Source organism: Bombus vancouverensis, chromosome 7, assembly GCF_051014615.1.
Source record: "Bombus vancouverensis nearcticus chromosome 7, iyBomVanc1_principal, whole genome shotgun sequence".
Classification (NCBI taxonomy): Eukaryota; Metazoa; Arthropoda; class Insecta; order Hymenoptera; family Apidae; genus Bombus; species Bombus vancouverensis.
Window position 1 is genome coordinate 9,561,379 of NC_134917.1, and position 23,466 is coordinate 9,584,844.

The 23,466-nt window shown below is 34.4% G+C and overlaps 1 protein-coding gene across 4 annotated transcripts; it reads left to right on the forward strand.

Annotated features, from left to right (window-relative positions):
- The first annotated feature begins 36 nt into the window (after positions 1–36).
- On the forward strand, positions 37–22,615 carry LOC117159128 (endoplasmic reticulum aminopeptidase 1). Of its 4 annotated transcripts, none has more exons than XM_033338688.2 (15): positions 37–419; positions 3,424–4,459; positions 11,244–11,393; positions 11,489–11,574; positions 12,510–12,606; positions 12,877–12,959; positions 13,142–13,347; positions 13,446–13,626; positions 13,972–14,197; positions 14,547–15,109; positions 15,185–15,416; positions 16,024–16,429; positions 16,578–16,720; positions 17,947–18,299; positions 18,666–22,615. In XM_033338688.2, the coding sequence occupies exons 2-15, from the start codon at positions 4,327–4,329 to the stop codon at positions 18,819–18,821; spliced, it is 3,015 nt and encodes a 1,004-aa protein (XP_033194579.1). In that variant the 5' UTR covers positions 37–419; positions 3,424–4,326; the 3' UTR covers positions 18,822–22,615. The 4 variants fall into 4 exon arrangements, with proteins under 4 accessions (XP_033194579.1, XP_033194580.1, XP_033194581.1 ...); XM_033338689.2 differs by having other exon boundaries at positions 11,247–11,393; XM_033338690.2 differs by lacking the exons at positions 37–419; positions 3,424–4,459 and adding an exon at positions 9,065–10,152.
- Positions 22,616–23,466: the final 851 nt, after the last annotated feature.

Genomic DNA, 23,466 nt, shown 5'->3' on the forward strand with positions numbered 1-23,466 from the left:
AGTGCCATTCTCACCGTTCGACTGTATACATGTGACGATGGTGGCTGTTCTCGTAACGAAAGAAGCCCCGTCTCTACCATACAGCCTGTGCGAAGCTTAAATCATTCGGCGATGCAATCGTGGCTCGTGCAGTTGCGAACTGGTGCCGAATCGAGCACAGACACGCCGCGCCTTTTTCTTCTCGCTCGAACCGCTCGACCCGCCGCGTACGTAAATATACCCTTCCGGTACAATGTTTCGATAGTCTCACGGTGAGGTGCCGGTTCATCGTGTTCACATACGCCACTGGTATCGAGAAAACGAAATCGACGAATCTCGAGAATATTGATCGGTTCCCCATGGAATCGACCAGCTGGATTTCTTCCTCGACGAGGGAAATCCTTCTCCTCGGTGTTCGCGTTTTCTCTCGCCTGCAGAAGGTTAGTCCTGCACATTTCATACTTTATTTAGATCTTAAGGTCCTTTCAACCTCGGTGTACCTTCGTCGTGTAATTCTTTGAGATTGAATATTTCCAGCGTTTTGTGTTATCGTTATTCGGTTTGGTTTTTGGTTAGACTGAGCACCGAATAATTGAGAGACGTTAAGGATAGTGGGGAGTCACAGAGAGGTCTTTGTATGTTATATTAGCTTCGTTTGTTTGGAGGGATTTCTCGACCGCGAAAATGGGCAGGGTCAACGTTCTATCACGAGGTACCGCGTCCGTGTATTAGACGCGCACACGAATGCTGTTACCTGTGTAGCAGACGGAAGTAGGATGAAACAAAAAGTTGCATACTGTTTCTCTCTCTGTTGAAAATTCACTCGCTGAATAAGAGAACACGCCGACTAGTTCGTTTCGTACGCTAGTTTCTCAGAATTATAGAAAAAACTAGAAAAACCTGAGAGACTCCTCGGACGTTCTACAAAGCTTCTGTTGTTCGTATGATACTAATCGTATTAAATGTGTTCACATTAGAAATTCACATTCGTTAATCAACTCGTAATCGATTTTTACATACTTGCATTACTGTTGTGATCATTGTGTTACTTGATAAAAATGGTGTCTATAAATTTCAATCTATAAAAATCTACGTGTAAAACAAGATTTCTTAGTATTATCATAATTTATGATTCAGTTATGACTGAGTTATTACTGAAAACAAATAATTATTCTTTGCTTTTTCACTTAATTGTGGCAATTCACCAAGAAATTTGCTAATTCTATTTCTACTAAATAAACTTAAGGAGACATAATAGCTAAGAGTATCTAAATCTGATATAGATATTTATAATTCATGCATCTTGCATAACACGTTTGGTTTTAAGAAAATAATCCATCTACTGTCGTAGAAATAAACTCTGTTTCAATGTAGAAAATATTCTGAAATTACAGACAATTTTCGCGTAACCTTCAGTAGCTTGCACATGCATATCACTTATTACGTAAGGTTGTGCATATAAAGTGTTATTAAGTTATCTGCAAACGAAGCTGACTGCAGAAATAGTCAGACTTATATGTATGAAAGTTCTATAACTACGAACGATAACGCATAATTGTTTCGATTCTGTATAAGCTAACAAAACAAAAGACGAATTTCCACTGTACGTAAAAATTCCCTTGTGTTTCCCCATTAGAGTTCTTTAAATATTCGATAACTAATGTAAGTACATATGTCGACCAATTGCTTTAACTCGAAGAAAAATGATGATGTCTATAAAATAGCAATGTTAAGATAACTTTAAAAGCATACTTGAATTTTTGAACCTTCAGTTGTTATTTCCTTTCTAATTGGGACAAATAAGTAAAAGAGTTTCTAAATTGCGAGTAATCCATCAAATATGATCGACTTTATTTACGCTTTGAAAACATTTTAATTTTTGCACCAGCTGTGTATCTGATAAGATATAAATTGTTACACTAAAAAATTAGTAAATGTATATATAGATGTAAGATAAAAGAAGGAAGAGACGTGGCTGGAATTCGTGAGGAACTTTAAGGGAAAGAGTTTACCAGGAAATTAATACTCATGAGGGATCAGCGTGTATAAAGACTTCGTAATCTGTTCATCGAGATTACGGGAAATCAATAAGGAATTTCAAATATAATGAATTTAATTTTTCATGGATGTGAATCCTGTAGCCATGATTAAATTGATTCCTTTTTATTAAAAGATTATAAATATATATATGTGTGTATCTCTTAACAGAATAATTAGGAAATACTAAATAATCTGTATTAAATAAATTTCATACTATTGTGCTTGATTTTCTTGCAATTTCATTAGTGCATAAAAAAGATCATCTTCAAATTTACCAAGTACAAACTTGTATTATACCGATTAAATCATGGATCTCTATATGTAACATTTATCACTGAATCATTTAACTTTCACTTACATCCTAATATCGATGATATTTTCAACAATACTCACTTACCTTGACTAGAGTAGGACATGTGTAATTATATAATTAATGAAATTGAGAGGCACGTAGCGTGTCTGAATTGAAAGAGAAACAATTCGTACGTGTAAACGAGAGACAACGATAATGGAGATGAATTAGCACCCAACTCGGTAAATGCATAATTACCTGCTACCGAAATGGAAAGAAAGTGTCGTTCGTGATTCTAGCGGTCCTCTTATCCTCGACAACTCTAATTACAACGTCTCGGGTAAAACCTTCGTTTAAAATGAAAGTTCTACAGGACAATCCAGTGTCTGTTGTATGAACAATTTCCCGCCGTATATATATATATATTTTTTTTTTAAATACACCTCAACGAACACCTAAACAAGAGGGGGTGAAAAACAGCAAAGACACTGATGCATATAATTGGCAGCTTTGTTGTGGCTATAAAAATAACTTTATAAAATATGCGTTGAGTGTGAAACGTACGATCGCACTGACCTATTATATCGGCCATGTATTATAATTATAAGCCTGATTAAGTCAATAATAACCAAACAACGCTGGCCTATTATCTATATAAAACGAACATATAATATATGGTGCATTATAAAAATTTAATCGATTCTTAAACTCTTAAGACGCGTGTATAAATTAATAATAATGTCTTAGGTCGAATCTTGGATTATGTAGAGATAATAAAGTATGTTCTTCAAGGATACAATATGAAGATATATTATATTTTATATATTATATAAAACGATGATTATTTTTTAAAAAACAATGTTTTCGACAGTTTAAACACTTTGAATAAGAAATATCTGCCAAAATTGATTATGATATCGTTACACTTAATATTACTTATTAATTATATTCATATTATGCGTATATTAGTAGTTAACAATGCATAGGTTTACGAACAACATGTTGTATATATTTAGAGAATATCTTCGAGAGAAGGATGAGAATAATTTATAAAAATAATTTAAAATACAACGTATAAAAATATTGTATATATGTTTCGTACTTTGTTTCAGATACCATGTCTAGCGATATACTAAGGAAATATTGCACAACTTTACAAGGAAATTATTAATCCATCGTTAGCAAGCAATCAAACGAAAACCAGCCAGTTAACTGTTTACAAAGTTAATACGTATATTTAATATAATAATCTCTTTTAATTTGCAATTTTAATGACTGCTTGTTGTATTTGTTTAAAATATGACCAGCCTTCGCACACATATAGTGCAGCTTTATATCACGCATACAGTTTTACAAAAACTAGTGAACTTTATCATTAAAATAGAAAGACACGTAAAACTATAATACAATATCATCCAATAGTTACGAAAGTAATTAGTGTAAAAACAATCATCGACTAGATCCACGTGCACTGCCCGACTAAGGGTTCAAATTTAACTAAAACGATCAATAGACTACTCCTTTTATAAACCACGAATATTTGTACGAAATTTATACGCGAAACTATCGTTTTGTAACAGCTACAAATCTTTTTCTCGATGACATTTTCCAACGCTTTGTGTCGGGGACCAATGTATAGCAAATTCTTCGCCTTGAGTGACATCCGTCTGCACACGACGAATAGATAAAATAATAAAAATACGTTACGAAAACTATCGACTCGTGTTAAATATAGATCGAGCAAATGCATCGTGAAAAAGAAGTGACGAATGTTTAGAGTAAAGCGTCGAACGAATGAGAGTTACATAGTTCGCATGAAAATTCCTCGATCCGTTGACACGAATGCAAAAGAGAAATACAAAAGTGCATCGTTCTCTAAAAGCATCAACGTTGAAGAATGTAATTCGCATCGAGTCACGAGAAATAGGGAGCCAAGGAAGCGTGCATCTTCCGCTTGAAACTGCACACAGTGCGAGCTTACTGGATAAAAAGGCAGGCAGAGGGAGAAAAGCAAAATGCCAGGGGGAACTTCGACGCGAGAAAGCAGCGAGGCGATCCGGATGGAGCCTTTAGGTAGAACCTCGAGTTCGCGAAGTCCCGGGCAAAACGGAACCGCTAACACCACCACCGAGGTGCCGATAAATTCAGGTGAGTAAAAATCCACTTGCACCGAGAAAGCACGTTTACTACTCCCTTTAATGAGTTAACTTACTGCCAACCTCGTACGGACTCTTAACCTGAAATTTCATTAACACTGGGGAAACAAAAATGGTCTCAGCGGTATTCTACAACCGTAGTAAATAAAATTGTTCCCTTGGCGGTTCTGTTGCGGAAAAAAACAAGTTTTATACGCAACGAATCTGCGCTGAATATGCAATTTCTTTTCATAATTTGAAAACTTATATTTCCATCCAAATGTGTTTAACAATTAGAACTAGAGATTGATTTTCTCTATACTTTCTTATCATGATGTATAGAAGTTAGCTTGGAATGGATTTTAAAAAATTTAAATTAACACAAAACGTACATTTTTTTACGTTTGAAATACGGTCACGGTGTGTGTGTTTTATTTTGCACAAAGCTTGAAAAGCATATGTATTAAGCGTAATTACTGGTTTCAAAGCACATATCACTATTATTCGTGACCTTATATTCTTTAGATACCATCTTTTCATGGATCGACAAAATTCTGACTTGTAACAATAATAATTGCCATCGTTAAAAATGCAACACCTATAATAGATTATGATCAAAGTGTTTATCAAGTTGTTTTAACACAAAATGAAAAACGGCTTTAATCAGGAAAGATTCAGAATTGCTATTTTATTAAACGTTTATGTTTCATAAAGTTTGTGTACCTGATAAGAATCTAAAGATCTTTATCGTATATATAAAACTTTATTATCGTGTAAAGTGATGATTCTTTATATGAAAACAATCCGATTATGATCCAAGAATAATTTTTACAATCAAGTAGTAACTAGTAACCATGAAAATATATTTAAGTTGGTCGAGTTTATGTACTATTCTAGTGAACACCGTTTCCAAATCTGATCAATATCGATAGAATCACAGCGTTTATAGATGTCTGAACTTTTGAACTTGTGACCTGTTTTATTTTAACGTATTTATGTAGGTTTGTTTCCGCCTTAAAAAGTTACCCAGCTTTTGATACAAATCATTCTAATATTGATGAGTCTCGTACATTTGAAACTTAGAAATATACATTTCCTCACGAGTTAAAGCTACGAGTGAGCCTACAAGTAGCGCAATGTTGTAAAAGATTCAGGAGCACCGTAGAGACCGTGAATTTGGTATTAGTTCGTGGCCAGATATTTTTTTTATATAGGCGATGTATGTAGTTATATCAAAATAATCTTTTTTTTATTCAATGAAGATAAAAATGCAATAGTGTTCTGCAATTAACACTTTATCAGCGGCACGTCTTTGCGACGAGCAATGACTTGTTACCGGAAACATTTTTAGAAAGTAATCAGAAATGAGAAGAGATCGATCATTTCCTTTGAATTGTGTCTTTCAAATTAATTGAAGTATTGACATAAAGATTTAAGAATACGTTAAAGAGGTCTTTATTATTGTTTATATATTATTTATTAAAGACTATTTAAGATACATGTTAATTCAATTACATTGCAATATAAATATTACATTCCTTCCTATATGACATTCTAAATAATTAGATAATTTAGGTTTAAAGTATTAACATTACTGTAAAATGTAATATGATTATTTGACGCATTCACAAAGATATTGTAGCTGATGTTATGAGATACTGACCAAAATTAAATACGAAATCGAAATAACATAGATAGTTCTCATATCATGCATTGCACAATCTAAATTTTTATAGAAATTCTGTAGAAACAATTCGGTAGAAACATTATTATCTAAAAGATAGAAAATTATTTGTTGGCAGGTGTTAAAGGCCCGTACTTTTAAACCTTTATTTTAAAAAAAGAACATAAGATTGAGCATGTGTATATTATATAAAATACTCCTTTTATCGTCCCATAACACACCTTGCTTAATTGACCTTATAATTCGTTACATATTGAACGCAAACCTAATCTAACCCATGTCTACATATATATAACTGTGGTTTTTTATGTATATCTAAAAACCACGATAAAGAATAATACAGTTTAACGTATAATTAACCACGGTTACTATTATTACGTAATAATCAAATTATTGATTCAAAGATTAATTTTAAATCAGGAGGCAAAATCTTTCAAACGCACGCAATGTTTAAAAACGTTGAAGTTGAACAAATTCGATTATGATAACAGTTTTTGCTACCTGTAAATATATATTATTATGAATTTTGAAAAAATATTTCATACAGATATCTTATACATGTTTATACATTTACATAATCCGTACATTTTTATATCCTTTTTATCACAAATACGTAAAAATCTACAATTTAACAATGAACTACTAGATTTATGACAAATTCCTTTTTAAACGACAAGATTTTAAGCGAATATTATTTTTATACCTTTTAACATTGAATTTTAACAAATTACCACGCGTGGACTTTCTTGAGGAATCTATTCTCTGAATTTCACATTTAACACAACTTTAGTGGATTTAGAGATTCGCCCATCCTTTGAAAAATCGATTTGCCCATTTTTCATCCCTTTAGGAGTTGAATTTCGAAAGACCACGAGACACGAGCGTGTTCATTTTTAACGAGCAGTTCATTTGCCGAGCCTCAAATTTCCAGCTTTAGCGAATATAGGATTACGGTTACCCTTTGAGAAAACAACTTACTCCCCTTTTCACCCCTAACGTGGTTGAATTTTGAAATATGCTCAAATACGTTTATTTATTTTTAATGAGGAGCTCGAAATGTTGAATTTCGCGTCTGCAATATTAGCAATTCGTGAAATATGAGTGTCCTTTAAAAAAAAAATTTCACCTCCTTTCTACCCCTTCAGGGTTTGTATTTCCAAAAATTCGACCTTATCGCAACGTCTAAAAAGAAGTATACTATCCAAATTTCACGTTTCCACGCACAACGGTGTGGGCTTGGCGTTGATGAATCGGTCAGTTAGCTTTGTTTTTTATATTCAGCTATAGATTCCAAATAATTTATTTTTATATACACACCGATTTCTCAGAGTTGGCAACAAATGTTGTAGCGATATCGATCTGTTTCACACAAGAACCGTTCCCCGTATCCCTAAAACTTCATTCGCAGGTCAAAAGCCAGACAAGAAACGGAAATGTTGCCCCTTTCTCTAGTTTGAATGCCATTGCCAGCATTCAGCGGAGACTTTGTCCGTCAAGGATATTGAACTTCGACAATCCGAACGGTTCGAGTACCCTCATTCATACTATGAACTGAAAACTTCTAAGAGGTCCTCGATAGCTCCATAATCGCTAATGCAAGGACAGGATTTTATTCCGTGCTTGCATTGCATTGACGTGTTCCAATTTTTTTCTCGTATATTCTTATGCTGATTTCGCGTTCATTTCTTGATAATGTCAGCTTCCATCGTTCCAACTCGAATAGCTTACTAGACGAACTCTGTTATAACGATCGTATGGAATCTAGATATCTGTAGACACGTTTTACGAATATATTGTATATGCTGTGCGAAACATTTTGAGATTTCATTAGCATTATTAGGGGACTCGACTAATTAATCATTGTAACGTAAAAATATTTCAGTCTTCGCTTCTTATTTGGTTTTGCCTAAAGAATTACTTAATTATTGATTAAACAGAAATTCTGTATATAATTATAATATTATATACATATAATTATTTAACAACAAATTTATGAAGGATTCTTTCTAATTTGACTTTTGCCGAAGATATTTCTAAAATCATAGCCATAAATAAAGTAACACAGACATCATGTTTAGTGTCTCTGTGGAATTCATGTCAATGCTATCGGGAATATAAACGTGCTCGGAATGATACAGATAATTAGAATGGATAGAAGACAAAAAATACTTACTACGTGTAAATATACGAATGGTGTGTATATGAAATATACGTTTCTTCAAGTAAAACTTTAATCGCATTATACATATACTTATACGAAATTTTTTCCATATTAATTAATTTCATTATCTTAGATTTATAGAAATGATTAATTTTAGAATTCTAAAATACTTAAAGTAAAATAAATTGTAGTGTCTTATTACGTTCTAAATCTTAATATTATTAAACGACATAGCACGCTCGATGCAAACTATAATATAGCGATTAAGATAAAACTTATTTTATTAGGTCTAGAACGATGACAATGCAAAACACATATTGAATATGCATGGCGGTTGTGTGCACTGTCGGTCTTTCTATCGTATGCAAAAACGAGAGTTCTCGTATCGAATGTTTAAAATGCCAATACTTCATATACCGTTCAATAGCTTTGTAAAGTAATCGTGGTAGTAGCGAACTAAAATGAAAATCCATTTTCTACACAAGAATTTATTACCTATGAATATTTTCGTTAATATCGTATAAATTAATTTTCAAACAAAGAATATTCATAAAATTATATCATTTAAGTCGTTTCGTCGCTAAATAATGCGTCAATAGAATATATGCGCAATAGTAGAATGTTATTCGTTCATCGTTAAGAGTACAAATGTTAAGTGTACGATTATAGAAAAGAAATACAATACTTCGCAAAGAATTAAATTTTTTCTTTTTGTCTATAATTGCATAGTTAATATTCCTAACATTAACGTAACATACGTACAACAAAATGATGATTTTAACAGGGATATTTTAACAACGAAATGAATGAAATAACATAATTTCGCGAAAATGTTTAGTGCTAAAATACGAGTCGCGGAGTATTGAAACCTTAAAGGAAAGCAGAGGGAAATACCAAAAATGGTAGAGAATCTTCTTACCAACCCAAGCGTGGAAGTAAAATGGCAAGTAGGGTAGGAATCACTGTGAAGGGTGGGTCACGGATGGCGCCACAGTAAAAGCAACCAACCACCCCCGCTGCAACTCTAGGCGAAGCGAGGTGCGGCGTGGCGAGAGCTGCAAATTCACCCCCGTAAAGCGATCCGCCACCAAGGGGTTTGGAAAGTCGCCATTTCTGTCTAACTCCGCAGTCGCTATATTCACGTTTTAATACCAATGAAATGTCAAGGCACGTTGCGCGTTATAGACTCGCCGACGTTGTCGAGCTGTTCGGTGACTTCGTAAGCGTCACGTTGTCGCGGGTCCTCGGGACCTCGTTGGTCGCGCTTCTACTCGGGCTTCTGTTTGTACTCGTGCTCGTGCTCGTAATCGTGCTCGTGTACGTGCCTCTGCTCACGGTCGTGTTCATGATTGCGTTTGTGAAGTTCCTCGTCTTCGTACCCGTGCCCGTGCCCGTGCTTCTTCAACTCGTGCTCGTGCTCGTGCCCGTGCTTGCTACTTCAGGAATTTCGAGTCGATCTACTCGAGCAATTAACTCTGCCGATTAAGCTTTGAACTAGACGCACGACAAACGATTAAGAAAGAAAAAGGAAAAGAAAAACGGAACGAGAACAAGGAAAGAAGGTTGAGCCTAAAGTAACCGCAAGCCCCCAGTGAACCAGTAGGTAAATCTGCCAGTCTTCCTCGGTGATTCCTTGACCTTGACACTCGAACCGACGGTGTATCAACGAAAGTAACTACTAGGCGAAGCAGGCAAGCTACGAGTACGACCGCCCGAATTCTGGCTGAACAGAGAGAGCCCTTGATCAAAATCTTATATGCTACGAACGACGGTCAGGTAAAAGAAATCGTTCGTCGGAGACCGCCGCCAAATCGGTTCACGATGAGCGAACAAGATGTGGATGACGTTGCCTTTCTGACAGGTGAGACACGTCAGAACAGGCATTCGAGAATTTTTGTGGATTTTCTCGAGTGAAGCTCAGGCTCTAGTTTCGTTCCCGTTGCAATCTCATACCAGGGGCAGCTCCTACCACTTCTGACAGCTCTGTTTGCCCCTTGACCTCCCTTCCTTTTCACGGTTTCCCTTCATTTCCTCGTCCTTCTTTTCCTTTGCTTCTTTTTCCCTCTCTTTTCTTCACACGCGGTTCTCTCCTTTTCCTTTGAAATCGTTCGACCAGATGGCCCACTTACGACCCTCCGGGCTACGAATAGACTATACGAGAAGCACGTGCGTGCGATCAATAAGAGACAAGCTTCTGATCTTTCAAATTAAAACACGCAACCCGGCTAGCCTCACGCGTTTATGTATATGTATCTTCTTGTCGACCGATTAACTAATTATCATCCTGCCTGTGACAACAAATAGAACCACTTGCAAAGTGCGTAAACACATCTGTCTGACACAGAACCATACAATATGTTGCAACATGTATCGTATAGAACAAGCCACTTTATTCAAATGACGTGAATTTTTCGAGCAAAATTGTCTCAGAATTCTATATACGTTGATATTAACTTTTGTTTACTTTATACTTCGCTTGCGTTGAAGGAAGCTTTAAGCATACGTCTCTTAAAATTATGCGTATTCAGCGTACTATATTGTAATGGCGCCATTCTTACCAATCCATCCAAATTGAATTTAAATTGATTGGATGTTATAGAGCTGTCATTCGATGATAAGATATATACACAGCATTTCACGTATTTTGTTGGAGTAACTGCATTAACGTCACTGTGGACTGTCGCTCGGCAGTCAAAAATCTAGGTCAAGTGTGTAACCGAGGACAGGAAACTTGTTTCTCACGTTAGTGGACATTTCACGTTTGGGAACTTATACGTTTCACCTACTTTTTCAATGTTCAATAATATTCGTACCTCTTGATATATATATATTTCATTCGATGTTATAGACAACATACGTAATGTTGCCAAAACAAATTCAACGCGTTTCTCGTGCTTTAGAATAGGGAGCGTATGGACACTTGATCATTCTTCAGGAGACCCTTTGTTCCAGGAGACAGTAACACAGGATTGCACAAACGTAGTATTTATGAGCACAATGGAATTGTGTGTTCTCAAAAAAGGGCTCTCTGCGTAGCTACCGTTGTTTTTGCGATCCTTTTCTCCATATCACTCATCATTGCCTTCGCGGGACCACAAAATGGTAATGTAACGTTCCCTTAATGTAAATAACATTTCAATTTTGTTTCTGTATTACTCGATGCTTGTTATTGGTTTCTCCTTTTCGTTTTTTAATAGACTGCCCTTGTGCTGGAGAGAAGCCACCCAATCTGGAAATCGAAGACGATGAAAAAAGTAGCGAGCCTCTTGCAACTAATGGAGAGGTATGGTTATTTGTGTTTGCTCTGCTGGTTATACGATCGAAGTGGAACAAAACATATACTTCGTAACACATATTCTAGACATAATGTACAAGTAATAACGACCGTATGTATTCAAGTTCTCAAATGGTACAATGAATAATGTAGATTCGTCAATGTTATTCATACATGCCATATGATTTCAAATATATTACATTAAATTTTTATAAAAATATATTTAATTATATATTAAATTATTAAGATATTTAATTATGTATAAAATATTAGAATATTTAAAGGATTATATCGTAATAAGTACATTAAAGAATTTTAATTTCATGTTTTTGTATAGATACAAGTCGTAGTATTCATTTTAATCTTCCACAAAAATTTGAAGAATCATATATTATATTCTGTATATTATAAAATAAGAAAATAACAATTACTAGTTTTCATTACAAAAATGATGCAGTTTTTAATACAAAACACAGTTGTTTAAGATATTACTCTTGGAACATAAAGAGAAAAATCTATCTGACCTGAAACCTTTCTATGCCGCGGTACGTAAAAAGAAAAAATTAGGACGTATAGAAATGCAAAATATATAGGTATGTCATGTACGTATATGTGTATGCAAAGTGTGTTCTTTTGTATGTCACATTTCAATGCTTGTGCCTGAGCCTTTGCTTGAAGCTTACTGTGAACGAGCTATAAAACGTCTTGGCGGGAAATCAATTGCAAGACGTCTATAGTACTATAAATTTCCATACCCTAGAGTCTAAAGTATCATAATCTAGAATTGCTGGTTATTTGATCAATTTTATTGTTGATCATTCATATTTTACTAGCAGTTACATAAATAGTATATCTTTAGCATCGAAGATAAAAAATGTATGCAATTGCAGTAGCTCGCTCAACTAACGGTCTAAAAATAATTTAATTGAATGGAACTGTTACAGGTGTTTCCTTGGAATAACGTGAGGCTACCTACGTTTGTGCATCCTACTAGGTACAATATCACTATCCATCCAAATCTTACCACCTTAGATGTAAAAGGTAAGTAGTATATCGTTAATTAGTTGTTAGCTAACGTTCGAGAATATCGATTATTACATTTTTATTGCGAAAGAATTTGTTTTAATTTATCAAGCTTTTCCAAAACGCTATTTATTATAAATATGTAGAAAGACATTTAAGACAGAAATCTTACAGTATCTTTAAAATTAAGAAATTAATTTCTGAAGTAAAAAAGTAATGTTTCCGTAATGCTCTGCACTAAAATATTTAAGAACGAAGAAAAAAATAATTTTTAATTTCTATTTGCAGGACAGGTCACAATCGAATTCTATGTCGATAAAGAGACCAACTATATCGTCTTCCATAGTAAAAATTTGACAATAAATGAGAAAGTGAGTATTTAAAATAATATGCGTGTACAGTGGCTCGAAGTATTCGTACACTTACAGACATATTTTATTAATATATTATGTATATTTATGTAAATTTCATTAACATACGTTATTATGAGCCACTGTACATACATCAGTATCATGTTCTATCTACTTTCTAATTGCTAAAAACTGGTTTTTAGATGATTCAGGACCGTAAAGGCCACAGATTAAAAATTGCAAAGTTACTGGAATATCCGAAACATCAACAGTTGTATTTAGAACTGGAAGAGAGTAAATTTCGGAAGAGAGGGAATTACACAGTACACTTGAGGTTTATCTCGAAACTGACGAGTGAACTCGAAGGATTTTATCTTAGCAGCTATGTCACCCCAGAAGGAGAAAAGAGGTCACTCTGAAACTGTAATAATTTTCTGTTTGGGAAATTGCTCAAGGCGTATCTTCATTTTGAACGAGATCGTAACTGAATTATTTTTTCGACTATAGGTACCTCGCCACGACTCATTTCGAACCTACGTATGCACGCTCGGCATTCCCATGCTTTGACGAACCACAATTTAAGGCTAAATTTAAGGTTTCGATATTTAGGGACAGATTTCATATCGCGCTATGCAATATGCCTGTGATAAACACCGAGGATGCTGGATTTTACATGGGCACCGGACTGGTGAGTACGAAACTAGTGAAGTTATGTTCTTGTTAAATTATTTTATGAAATTAATGTTATATCATGATATATCATTATTGGCCAAACATTTTCCTTTGTTTCTTCCTCATGAAATATTTGAAACCATATATCATTATTGTTATTTCTTGTTTTACATATCTGATTTACAAAACATTGTTGTACGTTGCTAAACGTACTATAATTTTACAAAGCTTCTTAGTTAAAATGTATAGTACACAAAATACTGGAAGAAAAACGAATACTATATAGTACAGTCTATAATTTATGTTATTATAATTGTACTATATGTACGTAAATAACAACATTTATTGCAAAAATTTTCAGCTTCGCGATGATTTTCAAGAATCTGTAGAAATGTCGACGTACCTGGTAGCTTTCGTGGTTTGTGACTTCAAACGAGTCTCCGAATTGACTAAAAGGAATATTTCCGTGAGTGTTTATGCAGCAGAAACGATGCTTCCACAGGCAAAATATGCGGTAACTACAGCTGCTCGTACAATGGATTACTTTGAATCTTTTTTCGGAGTACATTATCCATTGCCTAAACAAGGTACGTAATCAAATCAGAATATAAAAGTAATTGTAAATACACTCGATAATAATTTCATTGGTGAAACAAAAAGTTTCTTATTCATGGTGTACCAGGTTTTTCTGAACAGACGTTTCTAGTACACTGTATGACTATGAATAAGAAAACAATGTCTTGCAATTAAGCTAAGAAACTCCGTTATATTTTAAAGTACAGCTTTCATCTAATAACATTTCTATTTTAATATTATAACATTCTTTTCTTATTTCTATTCATAGGATATACTGACAAAATATGACTGAAAATACTTGAAACACCTTATATATCCTATATCAGTTTTTAACATATAAATTTTATTAATTTCTCATAGACTTAATAGCTATTCCTGACTTTGCCGCTGGTGCAATGGAAAACTGGGGCCTAATCACGTACCGAGAAACATCAATACTTTATGATCCACAAGAGACATCAACCAATGCTCACGAGTGGGTCGCTATAGTTGTCGCTCATGAATTAGCTCATCAATGGTTTGGTAATCTCGTCACTATGAAATGGTGGAACGATTTATGGTTAAACGAAGGAGCGGCCAGTTTCTTCGAATACAAAGGAGTGAATCATATCTCACCTGAGTGGAGCATGATGGATCAGTTTATTTTAGACAAAACTCAACCAGCGCTTGATCTCGATGCTTTGGCAAGCAGCCATCCCATAAGCGTGCCGGTTAAAGATCCAAATGAAATCGAAGCTATATTCGATGATATCAGTTATAGTAAGGGCGCCTCCATACTCAATATGCTTGAGGGGTTTCTGTGCGAGGATGTTCTGAAAAGTGGATTGAACGACTATCTGAATTCGCACGCGTATGGAAATGCGGACACGAACGACCTCTGGGCGGTCTTTACAAAACATACAAATAATACTTTTGACGTAAAAGTAGGTATAAGTTTGAAAGATTAATTTTAAAAACTTATAATTTCTGGTGTTCCATGAAATACAATGTGTCGGCAGGCTATTATGGATACATGGACCCAACAAATGGGTTTTCCTCTGATTACGATCACACGTAATGGGAATACCATCACAGCAACTCAGAAGAGATTTCTAATTTCGCCAAAAGAAAATGATACAGAACTGCAAGAATCAAAATCGCCCTTTGACTACAAGTGGTATGTCCCGTTGAGCTACTACACAGACAAAGAACCGCGCAAGCTTCACAACATATGGATGAATTTAACCGATGGTAACACATAGGACAATTATAACGAACCTTTTTTTTTTAGAGATGTTTAACAGCATTAAGCGAGAAATCGTTAAAGGAGTCCGTTCAAAGGCGATATAAAATTATTTCCAATTGATCTTTTTTTCAATTTATTACAATTCCTACATAGGAGATTTATTGATTTTCGATCCTACCTTTTCCACCGATGTTAGATAGAAAAGAAGAGGAACACATTGACAACTATGATTTTTGATAAAAATAAAATGACCTCCGTTGACTGTGTTTTTTATCTAATTGAAAAATTAAGTTGGGAAATCAAGATGGATCATAAATGAATCCTAAAGTACAAAAAATTAAGAAAAATCAATTGCGTATAATTTTATATGGTTTTCGAATAGCTTTGCAATTATTGGGCTTTATGAATTATTAGCTGGCAATTTCATTCGTTTCGTAGGTCTCATTTTTCGAATAACGTGAGTTTCATTCGTGCATTTTTAAATTAAAAGGTAATATAATATAATCCAAATTCATGTATGGAAAATGCATTTCTTGATACGAGTGAACTTGTTATCTGATAATAAATTGAACCATATCTTCGACCTCATGCAAAATTACTACATATTTTCAGTAACGTTCGAAATACCTGCCGACGTGGAATACATAAAATGCAATGTGAATCAAAGTGGATTTTACCGTGTATCTTACCCGGAAGAAATGTGGACATCAATCATCACTACATTATTGAATAATCACACCAAGTTTAGTCCAGCGGACCGTGCTAATCTTATTGACGATGCGTTTACGCTTTCCGAAACAGGCGAGTTGAACGCTACCGTACCTCTTGAATTATCTCTTTATCTTTTGAATGAGAGAGATTATGTGCCATGGACTACTGCACTGGGATATTTACATTCTTGGAAAGATAGATTAAGCGAAAGTCCCGGATATAAAAGATATATCACATTCTTGAAGCTTTTGTTAACTCCAGTTATCAAATACGTCGGTTGGGCAGACGAGGGATCACATTTGAAAAAGTAAATATGAAATTTTGTTAACTTTAGAACACCAACAAGTCATTTTTATAACTGACAAAGTTTCTAAGATTAGGAAGATTAGGATAATTGTACAATTTTTGTACATCGAGTATCTTAAATTTAAATTGGCTACGTTTCTTTTCCACAGGTTATTAAGAATTGCAGTGCTTCAATCAGCTGTATCAGTAAAATTGGACGATGTTGTAAAACCAGCAAAAAACCTTTTCGAAGACTGGATGTTAAAAGGCAAACGAATTGCCCCAAATATACGAGACGTCGTATACGTTGCAGGTGATACAATATTATTTTTATCATACATTCAATATGTTCACCACGTTCATTCGTAGATTCATTTATTTATTTGCAGATTCACTGATATTCAGATTATATATATGTCGGGTTTACATTAGAATTAGGGTTAGGGGCGTGAAACGAATCTTCGTTTGGGTTACACGTTGTCGTTATGCAATGGAGAAGACATTGACTAGTGCAAATACGATTATTATAGAACCGGACAAGTAACCGCGGTAGTTAGGTGCTCGAGAAACTAATGACAATGATCCTAGGTTCAATAACGAATCCGCGGTCGACGGGATGATAGATGAACGTACTCACAAAATCTAAGTCGGACGCGTAATATTCACTGGTCGTAAAGAGTTACTCCTTTCATCAATGAGATCGCGAGAAAGAATGTCTTTCCCGTCCCGATCATGCCACAGAGGAAAACTATAATGGGGTGTGTCTAAGGACACGAGATCATCGGATTCGTCGAGAAAAGCCTTCGTTCAGAAAGTAAGGGAAATTGGCGTTGCTAATTGGTCAATCTCCATATCGGTGGTTAGAAAAAGATGCTAGCCGCCCTCGAGGGAAAGTTGCTAGTGGGAGACGCCGCTCGTTGAAAAATATGTCTCCCCTATCTTCCCGTAGTTGGGACAAAGACTGTTTGTCTGTTTGAAGGACTTTAGTTAACTAAACCTTAAGATTTATAACGGGCCCTCGAGCTAGCCGAACATGTACTGCGGAGACGCATCGACATCTGGCAATCATCTTACTCGAAGAATAGGGTCTGCGTGTGGCGAGCCACAGGACAGAAACCGTTGGAATGTTTACTGTCGCGTGTCGCCACGAATATTTCTTTTAAGGAGAGCTATAGAATTACTCCATACCTTTGTTAGACAAAGCGTTCATCCCGTGACCGCGGCTACGTTCGGCGACTGACTGTCGCCTCGAGCCCAAGCTCATTATCACGACTCTCGAACAATTACAATCGGGTTGAATAACTACAATTGTTCAATTACAGCTATAGTAGACTCTAGGTTACAATGTTGCGGGATTATCCAAAATTCCAAAGGCTCCGGTATTCTTTCATCTCCGACATATAAATTCATTATATAAGATAAATTCATTATATAAGATAAATTCATTATATTTATTCATTGCATTGCGTTTATTCTTCTTTGTACAAGAATCAAATTTTATTCAATCATTCGTTACATCGTACATTTTTCTTTGTACAGGAATCAAATTTGGTGGTGAGAAAGAGTGGAATCATTGTTGGAAAAATTATCAAGAAACTCAGGTACCAAGCGAGAAACGAATAATGTTGCAAGCGTTAGGAGCGACGACAGATTCTTGGTTGCTACAACGTTACCTTTTACGATCGTTAGATCGAGATATGGTGAGATCACAAGACGTTGAAACTGTTATAGCCTCTGTCGCTACCAATCCCGAGGGTCAATTCCTTGCATGGCGTCATCTCAAAGCTTACTGGCCTCAGATACATGTTTTATTCGGAAATGGATCGCTGACCATGGGTAGTCTTATATCTGTTGTAATTTCTGACTTTTTCACGGAATACGACTACCACGAGGTAAGTAAAAAATATACTGTTTCATTTCTTAAACACAATTTTATAATGAAACACTTTATTAATAATGTTCCAAATAACACTTGTAAAAGAATTATTTTTAATTTTATCACTGTATTACTTGCAAGTGAATCATTTTAAATTTTATCGTTAAATACTCGATAGCTCTAATAAAGGATAAAATTATCCTGGCTTCTTCTTTCTGTAATTCTGTACCTAAAGTATATTCTATAAAAATAAGCAAGATCACGTATATTTTTGTACGATATTCAGGGCGATTCAATTGCTGAAACTTTCAAAAATTCCATATTTAATTAATAATCCTTTCCATACGAGCCTGTAATAAGTATTTTTGACGTTTTGTCTTAGGTTTCGGAATTCTTTAAGGAAGTGGATGTCGGAAGTGGTCGGGGAGCGTTAGAACAAAGCCTAGAAACAATCAAGTTCAATATACATTGGGTAAAACAGAATGCAGATGTCGTTGATCGATGGCTCATAAATTATTTGGACAGTCACACAAGTTAACCCTTTGTTTATCGGGAATGGGACACGAATGACGCGAAATTATCATCCATACATTTCGTAATAATACTTACGTTTTTCATGGTGCTCATCGATACATGATATCTTCGTGTGACACGATATAGTCTAAGAAAAAAGTAAGACGTTTGTTACTATCCAAAAGGTAACCGTTTATTTACCACTTAGTTAGGTATATACATAATAATTCGCAGATCAAAAATGACCCATTTCCGTCGTACCCATCAAAAGATTCTTCTCATCGGTTAAAAATCAATGATCCTTCAACGGACGAAGGATCGACCGATACTTTGTCGAGTTGCGAGGCCTCTTGCACAATAATTTACCAACTAATAATATTAGTCATTTGACAATTTACATTCTAGACTCTACATTCTAAATTATTCCACAATTTTACAATTTATTCGTCAAATAGGAAATGATTCGTAAAATTCACTCTTAACATTTCATTTCTTTTATTATCAAATTTCGTAATATGATACAAGAGAGTTTATTAATGATATTACACAATGGTTTGTACTTTGTAACTTGTAAAGTTGCACTAATATCAGTTCAATCGTGTAGGAGTGCCAAGAAGTATTAAACTCATACCAAAGTTCGTACTATCTGATTTTTGTCCGTTGGAAGAAATCTTTCGATGAATCGAAACAAAGCCGAATTGTTTATATGTAACACATTATACACCGATTTATACGCACTTTCGAAAGTATTTATTTATTATACACGCAGTGCGTGCAGATTGGATTTATTATATATAAATAGAGAGAGCGAGAGAGAGAGAGAGAGAGAGAGAAAGATTATAGCGAGGAGAGAACAACGTTGTTCCTAGGGTAGTCGCTAACCCATCGAATTTTTCCGGGAAGAAGAAAAGGGCTAACGACGTACGCCTATTAACGTTGACACTTTAGTCTCCCAAATAATACTATACTTTATTACAAGGAGTGACAGTTAGTTATCTCCACGTGATGCCCAAGCCCCATTCCTGATCCATCCAGTACAGTAATTCAACGGAATGCTGAAGATTTGACGAGAAACGCTACTTAACATATTTCACGAGTCAGCCCTAAGCTCTATATTAAAAGAAAGAGTAGCTATAAATACGATCAGTAATACAGAATAATATTTTGGCCTGTGCTAGAGTACGTAAGATTTTTATTCCGTTTAACGTTTATTGTATATATACAAGTATAAAGTTACAAGATATTTACATGATTATTTTATTGATACAAAATTTTTGTAGCGGTAAATGTCAATTGTACAGTCAGTAAAAAAAGAAAAACTTAACGAATTACATTATAATATGTAATATAATCGATGACGATCATTAGAAATCCATTTTTCGATGAAACTCAGCTGCTCTTATAAAGGATAGTGTGATTCGCTGTAAATACATAAAAAAGAAAATCAAGGAACAACGTTAAATTGGGTTAGTGCTAATCAAGTAATTACAGAAAATGCCCGAAACGATTGTTACGAACAGTCAGTTAATATAAGTAGCATATCAATATTGGAGAAGTGTTCGACAGATTAATTCGGCCAAATCTTTCGTCAAAACAGAATTCTAGTTTCGTGGGAACGGCGATCCAACAGAGAAGATTTGGCCTCGAGAGAAAGAACATATTACGAGGATTGTATCGTCCCTCGGAAATAATCGCGAAAAATTGATGTACCGTGTGTGTCGTGTATTTATTATTACCGCAGAACACTGGATGCGCGGGATATGTCTCGCGTGGAGCTGATCATTCTCCATGTGAAGTAGCATAATAGAGAATCGGATATTTTATTATGAAAAAGTATATAAATTTATGTATGTAATCTTGTGATGCTTTGTATGGTATGTACATATTAGCGTAAGAGAATTGTGTGCTCTGTGTGATCGGATATATTTAAAAGAAAAGGTATCTAGATGCATACAAAATATGTTAATGCCAAAGTTAACTGCTGGCCTTTACAAAAAAAAAAAAAAGAAGAAGAAAAAGAAATATTCGTGTGATTTTGGTATGATTCGTAATCTTGAAATGCTAATGAGATTGAATTGAAATTAACCACTGTTAAACGTTAGGTATACATTCGTCGTGTACTTACATCACTTCCTACGTTCTTCTAATTCTCTATCGACAATAAACATAAAATATAAAACAATATATAACAGGGAAATATTTAAAACAGAAAGAACGATTTCGTTTGCCACTATTTCTAATAAATGAAAAATCGATTTAGCATTTGAAGGTTAAAACACCAAAATCTAGATAACTGTACAGAACGCGATGAAAAAAAAAAATCAGAAAGTACCGAGGATATTTCGGTGCGGTGGTGTTATATGTATAATATGTATAGTACAGAAAGAACTAAGTTCAACGCAAAACAAATTTTTAGCCCAATCAGAAAAGAACTCGAGACACTCTGTATACGTTTGGATTTTACTCCACGAGAGCTATTTTCTATGCGTCTCTTATCTTCCACTGCCCGTATCCAATGGTCGACCAGATCTCACGAATATTCAATTTTACGTGTTCTCATCACTCTCGTTAAACAATCAAAGCACTCGTTATCTAACAAAGAGACATTCACAATATAATTAGTTATTTCACTATAATTAGTTAGAGCACATAGGACACGATTGATCTCTCTATCCTTAATCTATCAATAAAAAAAAACTGCCGACGATGCTTGCAATTCGAATCCCCCCGCGAACAAGAGAAAAGAAAGGAATAGCATTTTTTTCGAGGTTCATGCCATTTTTTACATATTTTCAATCAGAGTACAATTACTTGGAATCCCGACGAGTAACGTTTCTTGGTATAAAATATCGTCGACTTTTATCGAATTAGGATTTTCTGGCCGGAACTGTACACGCATGTTTACATTTAGAAAAACGATTTATGAAAAAAAAGATTTGTGAAAATAAACGACTGCATGGATCGTTCATCCCTTTAAGTAGATTTTGATACACTCCAACGGCGAATTAATGAATCGACGCACAACTAGATACCTTACATGTAAATAGCATATTTTTTCACTAACGGATATTCTCTCTTGTTAAAGATTTAAACGGACGAAGTCGCTCCACGATATTTGCGAAAGCGTTCGGTTCGCCGGTTCGTCGGTTCGCCATTTTCAGTACGAAGGGAGCACGAACCGATTGGCCTACTTTACAACATTCGTATTATAGCCGAAAGTACTTGTTTAAGAAGTAATACGCAGTTCTCTCGCTTTCGTTTAAGAGCGAAAATCGCACAGATCGTCATGTTCCTTTACAAAAAATATAGATTTACGTCTAATCGTAAGTGTAACTGTCATGAAAGTCACGCACGATTATTATTATTTTATCGATTACTTTCTTCTTTTTATCACTAATTACAAAGGTCTAACAGTATTAGAAAAAAACCATTCTTTACCGTGGTGTTAAAGATTATATCGAATAATAACAATATATATTTGTTTTTCGAGTTTAAGAACGATTTAATAAATAATAAAAAAAAAAAAATCGAATCCACTAGACGCGGAGTAAACCGATGCAAAAGTTCTACCGAAAGACTGGACATCAGAATAATCAAGATGAGTACATACTTATATGTATTTTATGCAATCACGACCCGATAACGTTATGTCTTAAGAGAACGAGGCTGTCTTGCATCTCATATTTATGAATGAATTATTGATACAACTATATATTGTATACCGTTCTCTACTGTACTGTTGTCATAGATATTTTGTTGTATAAAAGAATGCGAGATATGTACAAGCATACAAATGAATATATTATATGTTTAAAATAACGTACACGTCATTTCATTCTTTCATAAACATTTTTACCTAAGTACACATTATCCATCTATATGAAGCTATGAAGGTATTAACTAAAAATTTAGGATATAAAATAAATATTCTTATAGCTCAGTATTACGGATACATTTCTTGCAAAAACAGTTGCGACTAAATATAAATTATGACTTTTATGATATTTTGTCTAAAATTGTCCTTATTATTTTTCAGATATATATAATTGATTAAATGTATTACAAAATAAATTACGAAATCCGTATCATTCTTTGTAAGTCTCTTAAAAAACTATAATTTTATTTATGAAGAAACTGTATTTGTTTATAACTAACAATATTATTTATAAGAAGAGGTATAACAGCTTAATAATTAAAGATATGTTACTTGTTTCTAAAAATTTTATAATATGTGTATAATAATGTACATACATAACATCAAATAATATTAAATAATAAAAATTCCATTATATTCTGCCACAATCTTTATTCTTCTGGTACTGTATTACATTAAGTGTAATGCTTGTTAATATATTACTATGTTGCAAGGTAAGTAATGAAAACTTAATAACTAGTAAATAATTTGACATTAAATCAGTTTCTAGTGATTAAACACGTGGAGCCGTTATTTGGTATGCATAACTACTGAACATATATTTCAAATCTACATCTTGGTGCCAATCAATTGCGCCGGCGTATCAGCACATCGGATACGGAAACATCGACGTAATGGAACGATGTGTTTGCTGTCCGCGCCATGTTTAAATAGCGCGGTTGTAACTCATAGTGACGTAGTCCAAGAAAAATTCCAATTATCTCATACTGAGACGACAGACGGTTGCTTTAGCGTT

Excerpts from the sequence above, each read along its gene's own strand:
- LOC117159128 (XM_033338688.2), top strand. The coding sequence starts at position 4,327 with ATGCCAGGGGGAACTTCGACGCGAGAAAGCAGCGAGGCGATCCGGATG. Across the intron at positions 12,607-12,876 it reads TACCACCTTAGATGTAAAAG|GACAGGTCACAATCGAATTC; the intron begins GTAAGTAGTATA and ends TTCTATTTGCAG. Across the intron at positions 12,960-13,141 it reads ATTTGACAATAAATGAGAAA|ATGATTCAGGACCGTAAAGG; the intron begins GTGAGTATTTAA and ends ACTGGTTTTTAG.